General features: G+C 45.1%; 1 protein-coding gene across 15 annotated transcripts in view; it reads right to left on the reverse strand.

Annotated features, from left to right (window-relative positions):
- Positions 1-1,712: 1,712 nt before the first annotated feature.
- MAP2 (microtubule associated protein 2) overlaps positions 1,713-26,799 on the reverse strand; it is a 241,407-nt gene continuing 216,320 nt past the window's right edge. For 10 of the 15 annotated variants that reach the window (XM_088669015.1, XM_060282211.2, XM_060282233.2 and 7 more), the window contains 5 exons: positions 20,749-21,092; positions 8,900-8,992; positions 7,635-7,716; positions 6,452-6,564; positions 1,713-4,335 (listed from right to left, as the gene is read on the reverse strand). In XM_088669015.1, the coding sequence (XP_088525141.1) occupies positions 4,120-4,335; positions 6,452-6,564; positions 7,635-7,716; positions 8,900-8,992; positions 20,749-21,092 (848 nt within the window). In that variant the 3' untranslated portion in view covers positions 1,713-4,119. The remainder of the gene's footprint in view (positions 4,336-6,451; positions 6,565-7,634; positions 7,717-8,899; positions 8,993-20,748; positions 21,093-26,799) is intronic. The other 5 variants (XM_060282236.2, XM_060282230.2, XM_060282225.2 and 2 more) reach the window with 1 other exon arrangement.

The following is a 26,799-nucleotide window of genomic DNA, read 5'->3' on the forward strand; positions in this document are numbered from 1 at the left end:
GGAAAAGAAATGGCCACATGGGCTTTGTAATAACCTACTGTTGTTTCCTTCTTCTTCTTTTTTGAAAAAAAGGGAAAGGGGAAGGAGGAATCCCAGCCCACAGAAGGCGATTTTATGTTTCTCTTTGCTAAAGTTGAAATGACTGTTAGGCCTGACCTTACTAAATCTAAAAACTGATTACTATTGCAGGCCTAGCAGTTCCTGGCTAGGCCTGCACAACCAAACTGATCACACCCGGTCAACTGTGGGTGGGTGTCCTTTTGGGGGCTCAACAACTACTACCCGGTTTTTACGCTTCTAAGGAGGCAGCAAAACCAGAGGGTCTACCAATCCTCTAGTGGGCTTAGCTCAGTCTAGCAGCTCTGAGACTGGAGCCCTGGCTTAGGTTAAAGCTTTGGCCTCCATCCAGCTGCCTTCCTCTTTTATGCTGATTTGCTTTATATCTTTTCTGGAAGGGAGTCTGGAATCCAGGACTACAGAAAAGCCCCTTGCATGCTTATCATGACTTGGTGGTCCACGTTTTGGGATCCTTCGGGACATACATTAGGCAGACATAGATATTTGCAAACAGCCATTATGAAGAGAAAGGTTGCAGCTGTATAGGAGAGCATACGGTTAGATGTCTAATGCCATATATGTCCTATAGATAATATCCCAGTAGGCAAAAGGACTATCCTTATAATTAGCAGCTTGGACTACTGTTGCTGGACAGTAAACAGTAGGGTTTTTTTGTCTCATCATGCCTAGGATTACACAGAAGCAAATGCAATGTAAGCAGAGAGAAACAGAGGGATCCCAAGGGACAGATGCTTTCTTGATTGAACCATCTATGGCGGCCCTACATGTTTTTATTAATCTTCTCCACAAATTGCTAAGTGCACATTACTTCATTATACTTGAACTTAAAGAGCTCGTTCGTCAGTGTTACAGTGCCAGCTCCATAAAACTGACAAATACGTGCTTTCCGATAATTGCAATAGGGCACAATCCAGCAAAATGTTATCTTGCTGACATGAAGAACAGCAGTGCCCTTGTGCGGCTGCTGCACAAGGTAACTTTCCCCTGAATTGTTGTGCCGTTAGCTTAGGCATGGGGAATTGAAATTGAAGTTTAGGCATGGGAAATTGAGGTTTAGCTGATCCCCACCCCCACCCCCGCTACCACCCCAGCAAAAATCTAGAGTCCTGTAACATAGTGTGTGCATTTCTTTTAATAACAACATGATCTCCTGCTGGCTCTTCAACTTGTATGACTTCAGCAAAATTCTGCAACTTTCTATGGAAGGATGATTATCAATTACAAGGACTTCTCTTTAAGATGAGAAAGATAAATTTGCAGCATGAAATTAATGACTCGGCAGCGTTGGACATATATACTCAATAAATAACTTCACCATCTAGAATGTGTTTATATCCCAAAAAAGCAGAATACAAAATAGTCACAGATTAAACACTGTTCTGGCTGGCTGGCAATCAGCATCAGTCCACATGAGGTTCAGTAGTACCTTGGGCACTCTCTCGCTCTAAGATTGGAAAAGGATGTAAAAACACTGAGAGGCTAATCTGCAAGAACCAATGGCATAGAGTCAGAATGACAACATTTCATTAAAAATACTGTTCTTTTGCCTTTATTTTTTTTCCTGAAGCGGTGGCGGTATGGACCCCTATTCCGATCCAGCAGAGCTCTTTTTATGTTCTTAGTGTTTGTATTTTGTACGATTATTCTAAGCAACATCACAGCCATAAGAGTCCTCCTGATGCACTGATGTTTAAGCCAGTTTTTTTTTTATTAATTATATGACTGCATCATAAACTGAATGAGGCATCTTATAACATGAGATTACTTTTAGGATGTAATGTATAAGGGTATTATTTAGGCTTTCATTCATTCCATGAATTTGAAGAAGCTCTACAATACACCGCTGAAGCTTTACCTATTAGAAATAAGAGCTGATGCCATTTAGAAAGCTTTTTAATGTTCAGGATCCAATTTAATTTTATGGAACTCCATAACTAAGGGAACAGTACTGGAATATATTGCAAGTCTGATCTGTGCATCTGATGATTTGGTTCTGGTCCCTGCAACATTTGCCATGGTAATTGTTTTAGTCTTTATGGTGCTACCAAGACTCATGGTTGATCATACCATTGATGTTTTCTATCTTAAAAAAACATTTTAAAATCAGTACTGGATACATATTTTGTAAATTAAGGTGTTTAAGAGGTAGCCCTTTTCAAAAAGCTTCCAACATGTAAAATCATCCTAATGAACTGTTCATGAACAGCTCAGCTTGAGAGCATGCAAATGTTATGCAGGTGACTTTATAAGGAAATGAGCAATCGATCTGCAGGTTGAAATAAGTAATTATTATCATCTAGTCAAAGCTAACATACATAACATGAGTAGACATTTGTCCACTTATGTGTCATATTACCATACCACCAGTATTCTCTTAGTGTCCATGTGGCAGTGGTGGAAATCCCCTAGACTCCACTTGTTTTAATGTCTAGGTGTTCTTGTCTTATTTCTTTTTACACACACTTGTCATATACTTTTTATGTTCAACATACACATTCTGCAGATTTATTTATCAGTTCCATCACCTTGGTGATGCTGTATAAGAAGCTTATTTAATTATGTTACCAGTAATCAACATGCATTATGTATGCATCTCTCCAGAGCATCATTCTCCAGAGACATCTGAGCACATCTATGCAAAGATGCCATTAAAGTAATGGAATGACTTCTGTTTAAACTCCCCCATTGTTTCTTGGAATTTCAACTTTAGCAAAAGAAAATAAATAAATAAATAACTTTAAATTCCACTCTTACTGCAGGATTTTTTTAAAATGGCAAAACAGAACCATTAATTTATTTTATTAATTTAGAATCCAAATCCATTGTTTGGAAAACTTTTTTTATATATATAAAAAAAGATACTTGGACCCCATATGGTCATGGTGAATAATAATAAAAAAAGAATGAGTAAGTGTGGGAGAAAGAAGGGAGAGTATTTTTTCTCGTATCACAGAAGAGACTTGCATCTGGCACTAAAACAGGGTCACAGTTTTAAGATGTTACAGAAAGCAATTTCATGCTAAAAGATCTTTGCCTTTTTGTATTTTTTTTAAAGTCTGAATAGGGAAATAAAAACCCTGCTAACATCTACTTTTACATACCTAAAATTGCAACACCAAAGGGTGCAAGAGACACAGATACTGTGAATAAAGAAGTAGAATATTCAAGTATGAGAGGGCGTATCACAAATGGCCACAGAGAAATATATATCTATAATAATACTGTATCAAACAGATGGAAAGGATGTGAAACCAGTAGTGTAGACACAAACCTAGCTGCTTAACCAACATTCTAATCAGACACAATTCCATTGCTTATTTTCAGTAGCTGCTTTTAGAAAAGAAAAATGCCACTTCCCCAATACAGTTCATATGATTCCCCCCACTACTTTCTTTAATTATTAGTGAAATAATTTATTGGAATCAGCTATACACCGACATAATTATCCAAGTTCAACAACGTTAATAACTTAATCGACTCTTTCTTCTACCCATTTATATAAAATAACCCAACCCTGCACACCCCCTTCTGAAGCTTTGACATCTTTATTTGCCCTTCTGTCTGGTATTCAGACTCTCCAGTTTAATTTAACCCGTTAGTAAATTACAATGGGAGATGTTCCTTAATTCCATCCATCAACAAAATGGTAAAATGAGCAACTCAAGGTATTTAACAAAGCTCCTCAAAAAGTGGTGGATGGATGGATGGCCTTCAGGCACATGAAAGGTAAAAATGCATTGTATCATAGTACAGTACTCCATGCAAGACAGGGCAGAGCGACAATTATTGTCCAATGTAATATATACTGCAATTGTACCCACATAAAAGCCAGTGTCTTCCTGCTGTAAATGGAAATCAGGCCAATTTCTGCATCTATATATATCTTTCCCCCAGTTTTTATTTTATGGTTACTACAGTCTTGGGATGTGACTTAATTTTAGACATGGTAAAGAATGAATGTTAACACCTGCTCAGAGCCCATTCCTGGCAAGAGCTCATGCCTAAATATTATTACTTCAAACACTGCTAAATGAAGCAAATTCATAAGCCCTGTTTAGCTAGGGCTGCAGTGACATCTTCAGCAAGAGTAGCAAGCTGAGGAGATTCAAGCAGGTTGATGCTTCCAGAGGATGAGACGTTGCTGAGCCTCCGTGGGGAAGCCACGCTGGATCTGCCTGGTGACTGCGTGATGATCTCGGCTCCATGGTCTACCCGGGCCTTAGCATGCTCTCGGAAATTTAGCTTCTGGCTGTCAATCTGTACAAAGAAAGCAGGCTCAATAAAGAAAACACAGCAACTGCAGACATGAAGCTCCCCAAAGAAAGAGTGCCAATTTAATAAATATTTTAATTTACAGTGAAAGGGCTATGTATTTTTTACTTCAGCAGAGCCCCTCAAATTCATTTCAATTTTTCCCCCAAGTCAATTTCCCCCCATAATACATTGCATTAATCTTATCAAAATAATATTAACTTCCATGGAGGACACATGGCTTGCCATGTGAAAAGGACTAGGAGTCTTAGTAGACCACAAGTACAACATGAGTAAGCAGGGTGATGCAGCAGCAAAAAAACAACAACAAAAACTTGCACTAACAGAAGTATAGTGTCCAGATCAAGTGAACTCATAGTACTGCTCTATTCTGCCCTGGTTGGGCCACACCTGGAGTACTGTGTCAAGTTCTGGGAACCACAATTTAGGGAGGATAATGACTATCTGGAACATGTGTAAATGGTAAAGTGTCTGGAAATCAAGCCTTAGGTTGAGGGAGTTGAATATGTTTAGCTTGGATAAGAGGATGCTGAGAGAAGATATGGTAGCCACCTCCAAATATCTAAAGGGCTGTTACATGGAAGATGGAGCAAGCCTGTTTTCTCCTGCTTTGGAGAGTAGGACCCAAATCAATGAATTCAAGTTATAGGAAAGGAGATTCTGACTAAACATCAGGAATCACTTTCTGATTAAAAGAGCTTCTCAACAGTGGAACAGACTCCCAGGAGAGGTGATAGACTCTCCTTTATTGGTGTTAGGAAAGCTATCTGTCATGGATGCTTTAGTTGAGATTCCTGCATTGCAGGGGGTTGGACTAAATGACCCTTGGGGTCCCATCCAACTCTACAATTCCATGACTCTAATTTCATAGACATTTGCCTGAGCAGCTCCTCTTCAGCTGGACTTCATTGGGAATATGTAGATGGGCAAACCCCTGTAAGAAATTTCACTGATCTTATTAAAATAATGTTAACTCCCTTCATGTTTAATGTCATTCTGAGTACACTTTACTTTTATCTTTTTTCCTAGGCAACTTTACTCCTCTACTTAAAAGAGAAAGAAGTTTGTAAAGTTTCAAAATAAATAAGGATAAATTGTTTTCTTTGGAAAGAACTGAAGGCTGTGCACACACAATACCTTTAAACACCCCCGCCCCCAAAGAATCCTTGTTGCCAAACATTAATTATAGAAATTACAGCTTTCTTTTTGTTTCTCACCTCTCTTTGTTTCTCAGCTGGCAAAATCCAAGACATAACTAGGTACCTTAACGTACAACAGTTTGCAGCTTCATCTATAATACTGGATATATCCATATCCATAATCATTGTTGTTGTTATAATTATTATTTATTCAGTTTGTATACCGGTACCTCTCTTCATCTGAAGATCACAATTACAAAATTGTTTGGTGGGGTTGAACCCCAAGTCATTTATACTTATACATTTTATGAATATACCACAGTATAATTGTATGCACTAAGTTATATATAATACATTTCATATTCTTAAAGCAGCAAAGCAATTTGACCTTTGATAAAGTAAGTAGCATGGCATGGCATATATTCAAATTTCCCTTGAATGCCTGGTTTTTCCACACACAAAAGGTGTTTTTTTTGGGGGGGGGGCTCTCAACAGTTTTATTCCATGGATTAAAGATTCATGGAGATTGTACACTCCTGCAACTCTACTCAGCTATGATGTGGTTGGGGATGTGAAGTGGGTGGTGGAGCTGATATCTGCTGCCCCACCTCAGCCCATCATACTCTGCTGTATATACGATGGCTGACCACAACACCGGATGAATCCCAAGTGCTCACAGGTATTGCTGCCTTCCCTAAGAGAAGCCCCACCTCAGCCCCTGGGCCTGCCTGCTGTTAGTGCTAACCTTCCCAGTTTGAGAAATTCCTGGGCTCAAAAGACAAATTGTGCAGTGCCTATGTAATAAAGAATAAACAGGCTGGTGATAAAGGTTTGGATCACAACTAACTTGTCCTGCTGATTTCAGTGGAACCACTTAGTCTGGATCTAATCCAAGGTATTCACAAGCAACTGAATGATGCACAGAATGAATGTTTCAGTATGTAGAAGTGGCAGTGCCTTACCTTGATATTACCTCCTCCAGGTACATGGTGAGCGTTGTCAAGCGAGCCAACCTTGGCATGGGCCTTTTCTTTAAAATCCAGTTTCACGCTCTCAATTTTCACTCGCCCTCCACCTAGATGTTATGGGAGAAAATTAAGTTGGAAAATACAGCAAAACTCTCCAACATTTGTGATTGAAGCACTTTTCAACATGCATACTTTCCTCCTTAACAAGGACCATGGGGTTAGGATGACACGCTGAGCCAAACTTTGCTGTGGCTGCTATGCTGTGCTCAGTGGAAAGGCTTGGAGAGAAGCACAGCGGGTACAATCTCCCCTCCATGAGCCAGCCCATTTGTGCAGTCCTGGTAAGCATAGTTTGGCTTTCCGTGACGTGCACATCAGGCCATTTATTGTGTGGGCAGCTGGCACTGTGTACTTCAGAATGAGAAATTGTTTGTAAATGGCTTTCAATTAGAGGTAGATATTCATGCATGCAAGTGCCTAATGTCAAAACTGGAATAAGCAAATGCTCCTCTGTGGACTTTTAGTGTCAGTGGTTTGGAAAAGAAAGCAAAATTTTACTTGGAAGCAGACCACAACAGAAACCAAGGTTAATGGTTGCATAATGGACAGTGTGTGTTAAGAGAGTGCCTATACAAAACACTTCAACAGAAGAATCCTTCTGGGTCTGGGGAAGAAGACCTGAGGGTGCATGAACTGTGAATAGGGAAGAAAGTGGCCCGAGTTTTTCATTTTTCTCTCCTTCCCTTAATCTCCCTCTCTATTTTCCTTCCCACTGCTTACTCAGGATCAGGAATGGGAGTAGCTCCAAAACCATATCAACACATTAATATGCATATTAAATGGATGGCCTCTATAATAGATGGCCTCTATAGCCTAGTAAGTAGTACATGAGATTAGCAAAAGAAAATATTCATGGGAAATATGCAAACCCACAACAGAGGTGCTATAGGGAGGGGCAGCTATCTTTCTTTCACATTTATCTCGCAGTGGCAGTGGAGGTGTTTTACTGGAGGCTTCCTTCACTCTCAAATGTGGCAATGACAACATCCCAGATGTCAGGGACCCTAGGAAATGTAATTTCCCCACAGTGCCTAAGTCCTTATTATGGACATCAGGTACCCTGGAAAATTCGTGTTTTACAAAAAAACAAAACCCACCCTGAGAATTTCCATCTTACCTGGCCTGTGACGGATATTCTTTAGTGAACCACATTTTGAAGTCACATGACTTAAGTCTATCTTCTTAGTTACGATCTGCACCTGTTAAAAATATACAAAAATATATCTTGGGAATGAGAAAATAAAACATGGAAATGAATGTGCCCTGACTTTGAAAGATACTGTAAGAAAATAGATGATTAGTAGTATACAATCATGCCACAAAGGAGGGAAACACCCAGATTAATACAGCAAGCTTCCCATTTGAACCTAGCAGAACCATGTTAAAGGCTTTTCATTAGTAAAGTGAAGACTGTAAATCAGGAAGGTGAGTGAAGTTCTTTCCTAAGATTTTTCATGTGAAAGGAAGTTTGTTTCAGTGCTGTGTGCTGAGAACTGTATGACATATTCCTATTTCCTTTTGGCACAGAGTTCCAGGATTGCCTTCTGTGGCTTAACTGGATTTCTGATTGGAATATTTTTCAGTGCTCCTGTAGCTACACAAGGACACTTCCACCTTTCTAAGGCCTGATTTGGTCTCACTAACCTTGTTTTAAAAAAGGTTATGTTATCCTCTAAGATAAAAACTACACATGTTTCCTTACAATGTTCCTGGCATTTGGGGGCGCTACTACAGATATTGCCTTAAATATGTGATAGACTTAAGGCTCATTCACCCTTTTGGACCCACCATGAAGTACCATGAAATGAGATGGTGCAAATGGGTCAAGCATATCCTGAAATTATATGACTCATGAATTGGCTGTGATTCTACAAGGCCTTCCTTCAGTGTGAAATGAAGTCACACGATGGTGGGTCTACAACAGCTATATTCCCCTATCCTTGCTAAGCCACTTGGCTGCCACCTGGTCAGGAAACACTACCAAGTGTTAAGGACATATTGCTAGCCTTACCTCCAAATTGCTAAGCAAGTGCAACTCTTATGTTTGTATCCTTAATATTTTATCACATTTTCAGCCCTGTAAGGACTGGGATTTTTTTTTAATAAGGCCTTGAATAATTGTGGATTTCAACTGGCTGAGTCAGTGTCTTGTGGAGCAGAATGCTTTGACTGAGACTGGGAAATTTGCTGTGGTCTGTGAGGAAGGATGGAGATACCCACCACTCAACACACAATGCTGAACACATCACTAGACCAAGGTGTCTGTGAAACATTAGCAAGAAGGGAAAGAGTGCTTGGTAGGAAGACACAAAGGGCTAGGCTGTGCAGAGGAGGGTCACCAAAGTGGCCCAGGGTACCTTGCCAGGCACCATCTTTACTTACATTTCCTCCCCCTGCTGAATGTGTGATGTTATCCTTGGAACCACATCTGGATTGAATATCGCTAAAATCAATCTTCTTGCTTAAAATCCTAACCTAAAAGGAATCGGAGGTTAACTTACTATAAAAATTGTTAACGTTGGAATGCACAGCTCCCAACAAAGTCCTGTCTGCTGCAGTGGAGGGGGCCATTTGGTTTACAAGTTATGCTCTAATCATGAGTCAAAGTTGTTTAAGAATACCTTGACCTTTCTATCCTGTTTCTCTCCAGCTATCTCATGGCAAAGCAAAATCATTGCTTCAAGATTCTGAGAGGCAGGTGACTTTTCTATAGCAGCAACTAGTTAAGTGCCCATCCGTGTGAAGATAGGAGGCCTATATCCTCTAAGTGAATGTAATGGGGCAAGGGAATAGTAGGCTCCTGAAAAGTGCAAGCAGTGCACTGAAAGAAATATCAGGTTGGATTTCTGTTATGAGGTTTTCAGTGGCACATAAACAAAATGTAAAGGCTGCAGCTCATGAGAGAAGTAAGGTAAAGGTAAAGGGACCCCTAACCATTAGGTCCAGTCGTGATCGACTCTGGGGTTGCGGCGCTCATCTCGCATTATTGGCTGAGGGAGTCGGTATACAGCTTCCAGGTCATGTAGCCAGCATGACTAAGCCGCTTCTGGCGAACCAGAGCAGCGCACGGAAACTCCATTTACCTTCCCGCCGGAGCGGTACCTATTTATCTACTTGCACTTTGATGTGCTTTCGAACTGTTAGGTTGGCAGGAGCAGGGACCAAGCAGCGGGAGCTCACCCCATCACAGGGATTCGAACTGCCAACCTTCTGATCAGCAAGCCCTAGGCCACAGCGCCACCTGCATCCCCATGAGAGAAGTAGTCGGTATGAATACTTTCTTGGTAGCAAAGAGATCTACTCCAATACTGATTTCACCCTCTTTACAAATTGCAGACCACTGAAGGGGGATTGGGAAAATGGAAGTAGACCACCTAATGATTCACACTATGCATGCCTGTATCTAGAACCCCACAACTGTTCCACAGATCTTCTTGTTGGCATCAATCTGTATCGAGAGACAACAGAGTGTGCCTCTGGAGGCGAAGTCAAACTGCTGCCTTACCAGTACTAAAGTGACCTGCCCGGGGACCAAGCCTGGGCACTAGCCCTGGCAGTGTGTATGAAGGTCCCAGGCTTCCCAGACAACATTGGCCTTTAATTGGCCTTGCTGATGTGGTCCAAAGGAAAGCAGAGCAATACATTTGGTACCAGCTTGGCAGCAGGAGTTGCTGGAAGGGGGTGTACAAGACGCCATCCAACTGCCTTTGGGACTCTGCACTGTATTTGTGTAGGGTTTACTCCTTAGACTTTTCTTCTCCTGTCCAGATCCCGCAAGGCAGCAGAAGCTTAGGATAAGAGTTTTTCTTCTCCTAGATAGACTAACTTCCCAGGATGATGAGACCCATCTGCTCACAGATCACTATAATATTATCAGGGCAGGACAGTTTGAGCCCAACACTCCCATGTCTATTTTCTTCAGATTCTCTGCTTTATGACTGTGTTAAAGTTCCTCATTTTGCCTACTCCTCAATTCTTCCTCTTTCCACCCACCTTTCTCTCATAAATATCTTTCTGGGGAAAGCATAAAAGCAGGGATGGGGATCCTATGGCCCTCCAGTTGCTGCTGGACTCCCAACTCCTACCAGCCCCAGCCAGCATGTCCAATGGTCAGGAATTATATGAATTGTAGTCCAGCAACATCCAAAGGGTCACAGCTTCAAGGGTGGTGCATCCTAGTTGGCTGTGCTTCCAGTGCCGAAACATCCCTTACATAGGTTGCGGTGAGATCTTGCTGGGAATCAGTGGCGATGCTGCTGTCACTTCTCCAGCAGTGGCAGGGCCCCACCTTGGGGGCTTCTGATGTTTGAGGCGGCTGCTTCTCCTCACTTCATGGGTGGGCTTAAGCTTTATAAACAAGGGCAGAAATACTTAAGTAAACATTTTCAATGCCCTCTAAACAACTCTGCTCCCTGTCATTTCTTGAAACAAGGATGATGCTCCTCCAGCACTTGTTCTGCTCCTGACATGTCATATATTACCATAGAGACCCTTGCAATGAGATGGCCCCAAACCACTTCTCTGTGGCATTGCACCACAGAGGATGATCCCCCCTCATTGGGCCAGCACCTGCACTAGGAAGCTTACAGCTATTACAACTGCTATGTTTTGCACAAAGGCTGTAATGTATGATGGGACATTCACTTGCTCCTTTCATTCTGTCTGCCCCTTTTAAATTGCTTCCTCCTGCCATCAGCTTTCCAAGCCAGTGGTTCTCAAACCCTTTTCCCCTCTAGGCCACACTTTCAGAATAAAAATTTGCTTGTGCCACACTGAATTTTTTTTTACTGATAAGAAATACATTGGAAAACTCAACTAGGATTGTCGTCAGTATCACTTGATGCTCTTGCTCTTATCTTGAAAAGATATATATCCATATTCCACACAAAACACTTTTGATACTATACTATAAAATATATAAATGTTTCTTTGATTGTCCTTGAATCTTCCTACCACAATTGCCATCCTCCCCTGCCACACCCTTTGAGAGCCACTGTTCTAAGCTCTTACTCCAGAAAGGAAGGGGAGTCAGAGGACCTTTAGCAGGTGCCAAAAGGAAGCTGATGGAGGAGCAGACAATAAAATCAATACAGTGTACAATGAAGAGGACCACTTATATTCCATGTGTATCATTGGATTGTCTACAAAACTTCCATTTGAAAAGCAGCCTCCATCAAAAGACTATTCAAGCTTCCATGAGTACAAGAAGCAGGTGGAAGACTTGGTGTGAGAGCTTTTCAAATAGGAAATAACATCTCCCTCCCTCCCTCCCTCCCTCCCTCCTTCCTTGACTTCTTTCTATTGTTCAGTTGTAATTATGCACTCCACATTTTATGGCTGGGATAATATTCTTCTTCTCAAGTTTACAAGCTAGCATTTTATCTGGTAGATACAGATTGCTTTTACTTAACACCTTCCCAATTGCCAAGAAAAAACAAACAACTTTCATGAAAATTGTGTGATTGCACATTAATGTGCACTGGCTGCATTCTCTTTCTGTATTTTTTTAAACTGTAAAACACAATAAGGTTTCCATGGCAGTTGTAGGGGCTTATGAAATTGCATGGAAACGTGAACAAGCACATTCTGCCTTCTGCACTCCATGCTGAAGAGCAAGATGAAAGATAGGGAAGCAGGCTAATGGTGACATACGATGGACTCTGCTAATGGGCAATGATTAAAAGGAATTATTAAAATAATGAATAGGCCAAAAAGCAGATTAAAACACATGTCAACATTCTACGTATCTGGCTAGGCTTAAGTAAACAAAAATGTTTTTAGCAGGTGACAAAAAGAGTACAGTGAAAGTGTCTTGCCCGATGCAAATAAGCAGGGAGTTCCAATATGTAGATGCTAAAAGATCAGTTTATTACAAATGGTTTACCATTGAGCCATGGCCTTTCCTTCCCAATAAGCTGAAGTGGAAATTTGCCCTCTTAATAGCAATGCAACAGCGGCATCGCAACATCTATATTTTCAGTTACCAAAGGCAACGTAGTTCAGATTTGCAATAATACAAGTGCCATAAACTAAAATGGATATGTTGAATGTGAAAGAATGTGCTGTGATACTCTTCTCATATATGCAGTCATTTGCAACTGCAGTGGTTTATCAGATGTGGCTATTGTCTTGTCACTAGCAAATGTCTATTCTGAGGTTTTGGCATCCTTTCTTTTATGGATGGAGATTAATCATAGAATCATAGAACTGTAGAATTGGAAGGAACCTCGAGGGTCATTGAATCCAACCCCTTGCAAACTTAACAGCTGATGACTGGAATGGCCAAGGCAACTGTCATAAGATTTTTGAACAGTTGTGTATGTTATTTTAGGTGATTTGGTTATTTCAAAAACCTTGACAGGAGAGCACTGACCCTCAAACATGAACCCTGGATCTGATTCCTGGAGAAGTGTGAGTCAGATGGATAACAAAAAGCCCTCACCAAATTTCTGTCCATCCTGCCTGTTGCCAGTAGCAAGGAATCAGCAACACCTCTGAGCAGTGGTCAGGAGGAAGAATTTGTTCCACAAATGCAGATTCAAGGGGCACAGAAAGTCCAAACTGCTGCAAGGTCTTGTGAAAGCCTGATTTAGAAATATAGTGCCCCTTGATTTAGAAATACAGCAAGCTCTTGAACTGGCATGGCAGAGGCACATAGGAAAAGTTCTTTTCCATCTCAGCTCCAGCCTATGAGTCTGAATGAAACCTGCGTGATTCAGGCCTTTATCTCCTCATTTTCATCTGGATGGGAATTCTTGCTGGCCAAGGGTTTGGCCTACATCAGGCCCAGCTGTTGGCCAATTGCAGCCCTTGGAGTCACCACACCCACAGATTTATAGTTAGATGCCCCATTTTGTCCCACATTCTGTTCCAAAGCCTGAGATCCATTTTTACAGCATAGTTCCCAAGCGTTTGATTCTTAGCTGCCCCTCTAAAAGAACTTACCCCTAAAGTATCAAAGTTCATAAAGAGCTTATTTAAAAGCTTTCCAACTTTTGCACCCTACTCTCAATTCTCAGCTGACTTCTCAGCAGAATTCAGTGCATCTCCTCTAGAACCAGAAGCAGTAGCAGGGGAGCCCTGGCCTGTGAGGGGCTTAACATCCAGCTGCTTCAGCAGCCTTTCTGGACCAGGATGATTTCTTTGGGCACCTGCTGTGGCTCAGAGATTCAGCAGCACAGTGGTTGTTGGGACATCTGAAGACTTGCAGGGAGGGGTGGAAGGTTCTATCACCTTTGCTACTTCTGTGCTTCCTACATCCACCACTGGAGCCAGAATCTGTGAGGGTCAGGGGCTATGGCAGCTTCCCAGTGAGAGACAAACACCCAAATTTTTCAACTGCCAATCAAGGCCTGGAGTTTTCAGTTGCAGAGCGGCAGCTGGAGAACTAGGGAGGAGAAAACCTATGTGTTTTTGCTAATAACTAGTGCACTATGGTCTATCTCTTGCATTTTAATGATATTGCAAGCCACCCTGCACTTATTTCCTAAACCATATACAGTGGTACCTTGGTTTAAGTACACTATTGGTTCCGGAAGTCTGTACCTGAAACGTACTTAACCTGAAGCAAACTTTCCCATTGAAAGTAATGGAAAGTGGATTAATCCGTTCCAGACGGGTCCGCAGAGTACTTAAACTGAAAGTACTCAAACCGAAGCATACTTAAACCGAGGTATGACTGTACTCCAATCCACAATTAAGCACCGGCCTTCAAAACATTCTACTATATAAAACCAATCCTGGGGGGCAAATGCAGAGTTTAAAGTTATTTTTTTCTCTCCTGTGTTTCTTTCACTAGGTTACTTCCTTCCTGCGCTCATGACATCTTATGCAACTGGAGTTAGGAGGCTGATTATATGCAATTTCCTGAAAGGTTTATGAAAATTCATGTATACCTCAGAGGCTATTATCCTCTGCATACATGTGCATAACTTTCAATGATAATTCAGTCCCTAGGGGACCAATTCTGCCATCTTTGTTCACTCCAAATTCCCTTTGAAGTATATAGGACATGACACAGGCAGCTATACTTTTAAGTTTAGCATGCACATAGAAAAAACCCATTAGATAGATAGATAGATAGATAGATAGATAGATAGATAGATAGATAGATAGATGATAGATAGATAAGATGCAGCAATGCAGGCAAGGTAGTCTGCATTGAACCCCTAGGCATAGGCCCCAGTCATTCTACAGATAGACTACATTTCTAAAGATTCTGAAAATATTTAATCACACTCAATTGGTTTCCTGAAGTCTGTTTGACCAGGTAAAAGAGTAATCCCCTGTGAAGTGCCCAGTTCACATCTCACCTCAACTACAAAGCCACCTCTTGGGCTTTGCAATATGGGAATTATAAAACTGACCTCCCTGACAGAACTTGCAAGTCTTTGTGACAATGTATTGTTATCACCGTGTTTCTATGTGTGCCTTTCCTTCAGGAAGCTCAATGGCGCTAGGCTGTGAAAAGGTGCCTGGCCCAAGGTCAACTAGTGAGCTTCATGAGGGCTTTGAACTTGGATCTCCCAGCACTATTAACACCACCACCACCACGGCTCATTGTGAAATGCTTTGGGCACTGATATGTGCCCAATACCTGCTAAGTATTATGATTGTTCATTATATTGTAAATTGAAAATTGCTCAGGAAGGGTAGAGTGGCTTCAATGGTTAAGGTACGTGTTCTACAAGATTCTACGTTCAGTCTTCAACATCTGCCATTCAAAGGATCAGGGAGTAGGTGATGTGAAAGGCCTCTGCCTGACACTCTGGAGGATTTTGTCCTAGCCTTTGAACTGAACTGAACACCCTAGAGAACCAAAGCCAGGCTACACGAAACATAGTCTGACACAAATTCATATCTTCTAATCTCTTGTTTGAGGGACGTCAATGGCAACTGAGTTCATCACTTGTACCAAATAAGTCCCTCACATATCCCAAGCCAAAGGAAATATCATGCTAAAAGGCCAACTAGATGTTATGCTGAGATGACATCAGCAACCATCTCCATACCTGATATTCTGTCTTTCCCAAACTCCACTGTACATCACTGGCTGCTGCTGAGGAGTGGGAAACACAAAGCACTGTGATGTCAGGACACAGCTAAGTTCCATGAGCCATTATTATAGAGCAGGCACATCCAACAGGTAGATCATGATCTACTGGTAGATCACTTGATGTCTGTGGTAGATCACTGGTAGATCACCGGCTCCCCCCCAAACAAGCTCAACAACTTTGGCTCCCCTTAAAAAAAGGTCAGCAGTGTTGGCTCTGCACCCCCCCCCAAAAAAACAGGGCTTTCCTTCCTAAAAAAAAGCTCAACAACTTTGACCTGAACCCCCCACTGATCACTGCCAGTTTTTAACTCTATGAGGTAGATCGCAGTGTCTTTGGAGTTGGCCACCCCTGTTATAGAGGAAGACATAGCAGCTAACTGCACAGTTGCTGTTTTCAGCAGTAACTGCATGTCTTGATTCTTAAAAATCCAGGGCTCATTCCCACATGGGCAATCATTTGAACACATTTTCGACCACATCTGAAAACCTGTGGATATGTGTTGTTACTGTGATTAATATGAGAATCTGGGTCTGAGGAAGACCCGGTGTTGTAGAATCATCTTTGGCAGTCTCAGCTGCCTTGTAGCTAATTCTCTGTACTAATATGAAAACGTTTCAGATCGGCAGGCACTGGTGTCATTTACACTACCAGATGGAGAGATAAGCCGATATCTTTTATAATAGGCAAAGTGTTCCTTTCGCCACACAGGCTTGCTACAGCACAAAGCATTGACTCACAGTTTCTGCTACTGCCCTGTTAACATGTGAAGAGCAATCTTCATAATAGAACCCCATAATGGGATTTGTTATCTCTAGGGGTTTTGTTTAGCTCACAGATCTCTCAATGAAAATAAACATATCCCACTGATGGGATACATTTTCTTCTTCGGAATTAGGAGTGCATTGACACACATCCTGTCATTTCCATAACAAGGAGGGGTGGGAGGGAAATAAAGATAAAATAATGCTTGGCATGCATTGCAAAAATTCCCCCTTCCATTCCTTGGGGCATCTTGCAAATCATTCATGCTGCCAGGTTGCTTCTGAATGTCCTTCCCTGCAGTGTTTTCTGTTCCTGACGGATAGCATGCTAAATTACTTCTGAAACCTATCAGACATACCTAAGAGCAAGCAGCCTTAATTTTTTTGCCAAGAATTGAATATTTTTACCCAGCAACCCCTTAAGAAGGAAAACAGGCAATTCTCTCCTGTTTAAGATCACAAGATGTACAGCCTCCTCGGCTTTTAGCCCCATAAAAAACCAATTAAAAACTTCTTGAGGCACAAATTGCAAGCTTGGCTGCAATGCCACAGTGTGAGGTACGATTCCCCAAGGAGACAAGGGGAAGTGCAAGATTCTCTTTGGTCTCTCCTGTCCCATTTTTCTTGCTATGTACAAAGCTGCAATATTCATGCTCAGCTGAATCACATGATGGGGCTTTTACTGAGGTGTACGACTGCAGAATACTGGAGTAGGGTCTGAATGGTTTTTGAATACAACATTATCTGCATGAAGATGGCTAGGATGTCAGAGTGACGATGGCAATGCCACCTGTCCTAGGGCATGGGATTTTAATGTTGGGTACCATTCAAACAGGCAATCCTCAACTCACACTCTCAAGTGATGCACAATCCAACAACAATAACAACAATTTATTATTTATACCCCGCCCATCTGGTTGGGCTTCTCCAGCCACTCTGGGCGGCTTCCAACAAAATATTAAAATACAGTAATCCATCAAACATTAAAAGCTTCCCTAAACAAGGCTGCCTTCAGAGGCATGTGATTTGGATGGTAATATAGTCTGGCTCTGAGCAAGGAGATATTTCCTACTATGTAGCATTGGCAGCTTAAAAGTTGTCTCTCTCTTTCCAACTATGTGAGTTACAGCCACCCAATGTAAGCAGGATTCCCCTTCCAGGGGACAAAGGGAACTTAAAGCAACCTACTGTTACTGATGTATATGCCTCTATACCTAAGTATGGGACGCGGGTGGCACTGTGGTCTAAACCAAAGAGCCTTGGGCTTGCTGATCAGAAGGTCAGCGGTTCGAATCCCCACGACGGGGTGAGCTCCCATTGCTCGGTCCCTGCTCCTGCCAACCTAGCAGTTCGAAAGCACGTCAAAGTGCAAGTAGATAAATAGTTACTGCTCTGGCGGGAAGGTAAACGGCATTTCCGTGCACTGCTCTGGTTTCGCCAGAAGCGGCTTAAGTCATGCTGGCCACATGACCTGGGGGCAAACGTCAGCTTCCTCGGCCAGTAAAGTGAGATGAGCGCCGCAACCCCAGAGTCGTCTGCGACTGGACTTAATGGTCAGGGGTTCCTTTAGCTTTTTATAGCTAAGTACATCTATCTGTTTTGTCACAAAGCACAATGTGGAAAATGCTCCCATAAAGTTCTGTTAGAGAGGATCATTCTCATAAAGTTTGAGATCTCCTCTTCAGGTGGTATCTACCACTTGTTTAAAAAATGTGGCAAAAGTGGTTGGGTGGGTAAAGACATGACTTTAAATGGATTTGTTAGCTGATGAGTTTCTAATGGCACCTTTGCAACCCTGTATTTCTATTTTGATTAATTTAACATTCAGACACCTCCTGCTGCTCTCTGTGTAAGCACCTCCAGAGCATGGTGCTGTCACAGTGCGACTCTGCTCCCCAGGACAGCTGCAAGCCAAGGATGGACTCTCAGCTACTAGGTTAACAGATGCCTCCGGTAAAAGGAGAAAGTCTATCTCCAAATGACACTTTAGGGCAGCATATCTATACCCTTTCAGTAATCTTCCTGTCATATTTGCTTATGTTACTTGGTCAGGGTTTTCCACTCCTTCCTCCTCCTGGAGTTATTACACTCAGCATGGCAATTTAAGCTCAGGTTATGAAACTCCAGCTGCTTTCTATTTGTTTCCATAAACTGGCTTGCTAAAGCAGACTGTAGAAAGCATTTTCATTCCAACAGCTACAAGAGCCGCAGCCAGAAACGATATAGGAGAAGTAAAAGTGAGGTATTGTTGCAACATCCTTCTGGGTTCCGCTTACTTTCTAGAAAAGAGATGACAGAGGTTTGAGTCTCCCCAGAAAGAAAATGGTGTGGCCTTGAAGGCTTCCCCTCTAACCTGTAGTTACTCCAGTGTTTCCCAACCAGTGTGCCTCCAGATGTTTTGGGACTACAACTCCCATCATCCCTAGCTAGCAAGACCAGTGGTCAGGAATGATGGGAGTTGTAGTCCCAAAACATCTGGAGGCACACTGGTTGGGAAACACTGAGTTACTCAATGCCAATGTGGAAGATGCACTCTGTACCCAACCATGTATAGAGGACCTCAGCGAGAACTAGGCTATGGTGTCATACCGTAGGCACCCTGCGAATGGTGAGAGGAGACTTAGGGCGTGTCTACTTTCTGTTTGTCCCAGGCCTAGAAAGCATGGGGCTGAGTGGTTTTGCCTTTGCTGCACCACTTTCCCCTGTAAAACCTGCTCTTTAATGCTTAATCGGTGAGAATACTTGGGGGAGCCAGTGTCATGATGCCAGAGCTTTTGGACACAGTGAAAACTCTCCTAGAATCATCCTATCCTCACACTGTTCTCTTTGGCCTTCCCCTGCACATTATGCACACTATGCACGGTTCTTTGTTGCTGGGGTTGTTCCCTGGCAGTATGAGGGAAGGATAGATATGCATCCCACACCCAGGGCAATTTTGGAGGCTCGTTCCACCCTCCTGCCACTTTTTCTACAAGAATACAAGGTCTCTACTATTGGAATAATCTACTTTCCAGCCCTCCACATTTAGGTGTTTAGGATCCCCACACATGAACATCCCACTATTCCTGTTCCACTGAGGCTCACACAGTGGTAATAACAAGCAGAACCCCTTTGAAGCAGGCAAGTCCAGGCAAAGTCTCCCCAAAGCAGCCAGGAGCCTGAGCTATTGATCATGCTACATCCATAGAGAGCTGTGGCCTCATGTAGGCTAGCAAGAGCCTGTAGTTGGCCCTGCTTCCTTGTGGAAGTGCCTATGCTGACTTAAAAGGCCTTTAGTTACAGGTAGGTAGCCGTGTTGGTGTGAGTCGAAGCAAAATAAAAAAATTCTTTCAGTAGCACCTTAAAGACCAACTAAGTTTTTATTTTGGTATGAGCTTTCGTGTGCATCTGAAGAAGTGTGCATGCACACGAAAGCTCATACCAAAATAAAAACTTAGTTGGTCTTTAAGGTGCTACTGAAAGAATTTTTTTATTAAAAGGCCTTTGTCGATCTTGTAGGCACTACGCTGCGGAACAGAGGTGGATACTACTGAGGATTCAGCTTTCCCACTTCCCACAGACTTGGAGGGTTACCGTATATCCTCACTCTGGGAAGGGTCAGATTGTACCTCCACTCCTTTTCTGTACCTTACTTGGGGTAGGATGAGGGGCCAGATCCAGGGATCATGAGACATTTTACAAATAGATAAACAGATATTGCTACCATATAGAACCACATGCAAGTTTCATGGAGAAGCACAGTGATATGGAATTGATCCTGGCTAATCCTGCCCATTCTGTCACCCTTCCTTCAATGCAAAGTAAGTATGTTTAGGATTAGAGTCTGAATTATTTTAAAGGACTGCTGTGTTCTAAAGACTGGGGTGCACTTTACAACTGCAGTATTTGAAGGAACTGACCTATCCACATTTAATTAAAACAATATTATATAATTGAACGTATATTACATTTGCTTTCCTTGACTGGGCTTTCTAAGGCTCACTGTTTTGTAAATACACCAGGTAGCTGCTCCCCTTATCTGGCCCTTGCCTTAATGCAAAAATATTCCGATGGCATGTGACAAATATATATATAAAACAGGCATTTTTCATTCAGAAGCACTTCAATAATATAAAAAGATAAAATTATAGTTGTTTTGAAAATATGTTTGTTCAGTCCACAAAAGATAGCAGTAGTACATTTGATAAAAACATACCTCCCCTCTCCAAAAAAGCCCTGACATAAGAAGGCTTCAACTGTTAAAACCCCAGAACTGACAAGTTTCCATCTCTCTTGATAAGGAGATTTGAAGGAAGAGAACCCCATTTTTGTCTACCTTCTCCACTCCAGCCTTTACTCCTCTCTATGAGACCCTGCATTCTGCTTCCAGTGATAATGCCTGAGCCACTGGCTGTTATCGGAACAGAAGCCTTACCTGTCCGCCTTTAGGCTGATATCTGATGTTCTCTGTTGACCCAATTTTGGACCTGACATTCTTGAGATCAGGCAGAGGCTGGTTAATGAGCCGTAGTTGCTTCGGGGTAGCTGGAGATTTTGGAGGTGTGCGTATGATGGCAACTTTCTTCTCAGTGGATATCAGAATACCAGATCTGGGAGTACCTGGTGTATGGGGGGTTCTGGGATAGCTGGGGGTCCCAGGAGTGCCCGGGGTACGGGAGGAATAGCTAGGTGGTGTCCCAGGAGTTATGGCGGTGGAACCCGGTGTAGTTGGGGTTGATGTGCCACTCTTTCCTGTCCGGCTTCGAATAGGCTCTGATCCTGTATTGGGGGAAAATTAAACCATGTTGTTGATATTTTTGTGGAGCAGAGGACATTATCTTATATTTCATGAGGGCACCTTGCAGATTATTCACTCTGCCGTGTTTCTGAAGGCCATAAAGAAACGTGAGGATGAGCAATAACTTGCTAAATATGATATTCAAATCAGTTAATGTTCAAAGAAGGTAATTTAAAACCAACAAGATTAGAGATACTAAATCAATTATTACATGGTTTGTAGATCACAGGCTTACGGAGAAATCTATTATAAAAGAATACACGTATTACAGCTGACCTGAACATTTTGCAGACACATGGTACCATCCTGTGTGGGACTGCATCACCCCTGCTTGCCCATTTTCCCTAGCTTGCTTTACCTGCCTACCTACCTACCTACCTACCTGGATGTGAGGGACAGGGGATATCGCGAAGTCCCTCCCCTCCTGAGTTCAAGCCCGTCCCCGAGCAAAGGGGAAAGCAGGGAGAGTTCCGATTCCAGTGGGGAAGCAGGAAGTCGTGTCCGAGGCTCAGGCAAGGTAGAGGAGCCAGGGTCCCAGGTGGGACAGGAAGGGGCAAGTAAGGGGGGAAGACCCATCCCCCCAACTCCAGAATTACGCAGGAAGAGGAGGGGCAAGAGGATGGGTCTGCCAAAGCTTTTGTGTTGGAGAAAGACGCGCCAAAAGCCATTAGGAGGTTCTGAAACCGACTGACAACATCGCTCCGTGTAAATAGCAATGACTTGAGCACTGTAAATACGCAGCACCAATAAAAGAATAAAATGCAGAGCTGCGTAGCGTCGTTACTCTGAAGTAGTCCACTCCGGCCACTGTGACAGCAACCTCCTAATCATTTTTGGGCTACTTTGGAGTTGCCGGGATGAGCGTGTCAGAGGCGGAGAAGTGGCGGCAGATCGCTGAGCAAGCCCAGCTAGAACTGCAACAGCTGTCGCTGCAGGCGCAGGGAGAATTGAAGGCAGCTAAAGAGGAGACTAAGAAGGTCCAGGACGACCGGCTACAACTTGCGGAACAGGTGAGAGAGCTCCAGGAAAAAGAGCAGCATTTAAGGGCGGTGGCGGTAGACCTCCAAAACAAGCTGGATGCAGAGAAAAACAAGGCGGGAGGGGCACCCCAAGTCCAAGTGCTGCCAGGAAGGAGAGCCGGGACCCTAGTAAGCAAGTTCAATGGAGACCCGAAGGAGTTTCAGGGCTTTGAGACTGAGATTGTGTATGCTCTTGAGCTGCACCACGATGAGTTCCCTGATGATGAGCACAGAGTAGCGTTTATTGTGGAGCACCTTACAGGGGCGGCCAGGGAGTGGCTAAGACCGTTAATTGCAACAAGGAATCCTTGCATGAAGAATGTCAAACTATTTCTAGAAGGTTTGAAAACGATGTATTCGTCCGATAGTCATATGGACCAGACTAAGGAGGAACTTCATAATTTACGCCAAGGAAATATGACAGTTCGCGCGTATTGGGCGAAATTCACCATGCTGGTGCACAGATTGGGGTGGGATCTGGAGTCTGCCCCAATGCAAGCGGCGTTTTACTTGGGGTTGCATGAGGAGGTGAAGGATGAGCTCTCGAGAGGTCCAAAGCCCAGTAATATGGATCAACTGAGCAAAGCGGCTCTGGCGGTGGGGGTGAGGCAGGAATCCAGATGGAGCGACAAGCAAGCAACGCGCGCAAAGCGGGCTTGGTTCCCACGGTCGCAGGAGAAGCCACTCCCTCAACAACCCTTTCAAGCCACGCCTGGGGCCAGTCAGGACCAGGAACCCATGCAGATTGATAGCGCGCGCGCGCGGGCTTTTCAAACCCCAGCGGCGCCAAGACGCAAGGAGGGAAGGGGTGGGAATTGCTTTCTCTGCAACTCCCCCCAGCATCTCGTCAGAGACTGCCCACATCGCAGGGAGTGGCAAGGAAAGGCGGGAACGGTTGTGCCCTCCCCCACTGACGCAGCACCACAGCAGGGAAACGGGAAAGCCTGGCTGCAGGAGACAAGGGGCGGCAGCCAGGCACAGTCAGCAGACAACAGCCCCAGCCCACCCACCCGCACAGAGAGGAGCAGAGCCAGCCCACCCCTCCCAGAGCAGGAGTGGTTCTAGAAGTGACGCTCACGCTCCCAAATGGCTATCCATTGACGGTCCTCGCCCTAATTGACAGTGGTGCCTCAGCCAACTTCTTCTCGAGAAACTTTGCAGAAGAGCACCAGATCCAGCTTCTGCAGCTGGATTTTCCTCTGCACGTGGCAACCATTGACGGCAGAGAGCTGCTGGGAGGGGCCATCACTCATCAAACCCCCCCCATGAGAATGACGGTTGGAAGGCACTCAGAGACACTGGCATTCAACGTCACCACCATCTCAGACCCCCCAATCGTTTTGGGCATGAGCTGGCTGGCGCGCCACGACCCCTCCATAAGTTGGCATCAGAGATGCATCACTTTTGGATCGGACTTTTGCCTGGAACATTGCATGCAGCACCAACCAGGGGAGGGGCCTCCGATAGCCACGGTGGCCACCATGCACGTCAAAGGGGGTGAGGCGATACCCAAACCATACTGGGACCTGCAGGAGGTCTTCAGTGAAGCGGAGTCCGACCACCTGCCCCCACACAGGCCTTTTGACTGCCAGATCAACCTGGTGCCTGGGGCAACTATACCCCCAGCCAAGCTGTACGCCATGTCAGACCAGGAACTGGAGGATCTGCGCGCTTTTATCGACAAGAACCTCAAGCGGGGGTTCATCAGAGAAAGCAAGGCAGCAGGGGGCAGCCCGGTCTTCTGGGTGGACAAGAAAGACACGCAACAGCGCCGTCTTGTGGTGGATTTTAGACGGCTGAATTCGGTGACAGAGCCAGTGGCTTTCCCCATGCCCAGAGTGGATGATCTCCTGACAGCGGCACGCAGAGGCAAGATTTTCACCAAGCTAGACCTGAGGGGGGCGTACAACTTGATCAGGATCCGGGAAGGCGATGAGTGGAAAACCACGATGTTCACGCCTCTGGGCTCTTTTGAATATCTGGTGATGCCCTTCGGGTTGCAAGGGGGCTCAGCATGCTTCCAGGCCTTCATGCACCACGTCCTGGGGTCCCTACTCTTCAGGAAATGCTTGGTCTTTCTGGATGACATCCTTATTTACTCCAACGACCCAGTGCAGCACGTGAAGGACGTCAGGGAGGTGTTACAGCGCCTGAAGGAGAACCACCTGTATGTGAAGCTGGAGAAGTGCAAGTTTCACACCAAGGAGGTGGACTTCCTGGGCTACAAGCTGTCAGACAAGGGGCTGGCAATGGACAAGGACAAGGTGCAGACCATCCTGGACTGGCACAGCCCCAGGACGCGCAAAGATGCCCAACGCCTACTAGGCTTTGCCAACTTCTACAGGAAGTTCATCAAGAACTTCTCTCGAGTTACGGCTCCCATCACTGACTGCCTGAGAGGCAAGCAGAAGTTCAGGTGGACACCAGAGGCGCAAGCAGCGTTCGAAAGCCTCAAGAGGGTGTTCGCCTCAGACCAGAACCTGTTCCACGTGGTTCAGGACGCGCCCCTACGCATTGAAACAGATGCTTCTGATAAGGCTGTGGGCGCCATTTTGTTGCAACTGGACGCCAACAGAGAGTGGAGACCCTGTGCCTTCTTCTCCAGGAAGTTGACCCAGCCCGAGCGAAACTACACAGTTTTTGATCGGGAACTTCTTGCGATCCACGCGGCGTTCCAGCACTGGAGACACTTCCTGGTGGGCGCCAAGCACCCCATCCAGGTGTGCACAGACCACAAGAACCTGGAGTTCTGGAGAACTGCCAGGGTGCTCAACCAGCGGCAGATACGGTGGGCGGAGTTCTTCTCGAACTTCAACTTCTCCATACACTACATCCCAGGAGAGCAGAATGTCAGGGCGGATGCCCTCTCCCGCAAGCCAGAGTACATGGAGGAGGAGGCGCCACCAGCCCCAAGGCACATTTTCCCCCCGTCGGCATGGTCCTGCGGAGCAGCAGTGGTGAGCGAGGCAGAACTCACAGCACTGACGGCAGCGGATGAATTTGCCAACCGCATCTTCAGAGAACTGAGAGGGGGGAGGGAGCAGGCAAAAGACTTTGCAGAACGCAGAGGGCTGCTTTTCTACAAGGGTGCGCTGTACCTACCCACCACCCAGCTTCGACGTACGGTCCTCAAGCAGATGCACGACAACCCTACAGCGGGGCATTTTGGAAGGGACAAGACCACTCACCTAGTCATGAGACACTTCTGGTGGCCAGGGGTGAGGGAAGATGTTCGAGACTATGTAAGGGGCTGTACCACCTGCCAGCGGGCGAAGGTGGTCAGAGCAGCGCCACCAGGGTTGCTGGAGCCCTTAGCCACACCACACAGGCCGTGGGAAGTGGTGTCCATGGACTTCATCACAGATCTGCCTTCGTCCAGGGGTAAGACTGCAGTGTTGGTGGTGGTGGACCTCATGTCCAAAATGTGTCACTTTATACCGTGTGCCAGGGCAGTCTCGGCAGAAGAGACAGCCAAACTGTTTGTTGATCACATTTTCAGACTGCATGGATTACCTTTAAGGGTTATTTCGGATCGTGGCCGCCAATTTGTTTCCAGGTTCTGGCGGCGGCTCATGAACCTCCTGCAGGTGGAGGTCAGCTTGTCGACGGCTAGACACCCGCAGACCAACGGACAAGCGGAAAGGGTCAACGCCATTCTGCAGCAGTACCTGAGATGCTACGTCAGCCAGCGGCAAACGGACTGGGTGGATCGCTTGCCACTAGCAGAATTTGCCTACAACAATGCAGTGCACGTCTCCACAGGGGTGTCGCCCTTTAAGGCCAATTACGGGCGCGACCTCAGATCTTTCCCAGAGAGGGAGAGGGAGGAGGAGGAGGAGGGCCCACAGGCTGAGGATTGGGCAGAGGAACTGGAGACGGTGCACCAGCAGCTCAGAGAACACTTGGAGAGGGCCAAGGAAGCGTACAAAAAGGGGGCAGATCGCCACAGGCGACAAGGGGAGGTCATCAGGGTGGGGGACAAGGTGTGGTTGTCCTCGGAGGGCCTTCCCACCAGAGGGAGGTGCAAAAAGCTGGCACCCAAATGGCTGGGCCCCTTCACGGTCACGCAACAGGTCAACCCGGTGGCATACAGGCTGGCACTGCCAGAGGACATGAGGGTGCATCCAGTGTTTCATAGATCGCTGCTGTCGCCGTACAGGGAAAGCAGCAGGCTCAGAGACAGCGAACAAACCCCCGAGGGAGGGGGGGAGAGGGAAAGCAGGGAGCAACTCAATGAGGCCACGGCCATCCTGGATTCAAGGTGGGGGGTGGGGGGCCTGGAGTACCTCATGGCATGGGAGGATGCTCCACCGTCCCAGAATGAATGGGTTCCCGCCACTCAGATACAGGAGGAATTCTTGGTGGAAGAATTTCACGCCCTCTTTCCCCACAGACCCAAGCCCTGGCACATGGAAAGGGAGGGGGAGGAGGAGGAGGCACGGGAGAACAGCTCACCATGGCGCTGGGAAGCGGAGTTTGAGGAACCGGAGGATGAGGTATGGGTGTCGCCAAGATCCACCCAGTCAGAGGAAGGAGCAGATTGGCAAAACATTTTTACCCCCACCAGCTCTGACGCCACGGACTTTTTGGGATTCCCGTCCTCCCAGGCGGAAGGGGGGGGCTCGCAGGACTGGGGGGAGGTGTTCACACCAACGGGCTCGGAGAGCAC

This window comes from Zootoca vivipara, chromosome 1, assembly GCF_965207765.1.
Source record: "Zootoca vivipara chromosome 1, rZooViv2.hap1.1, whole genome shotgun sequence".
Taxonomy (NCBI): domain Eukaryota; kingdom Metazoa; phylum Chordata; class Lepidosauria; order Squamata; family Lacertidae; genus Zootoca; species Zootoca vivipara.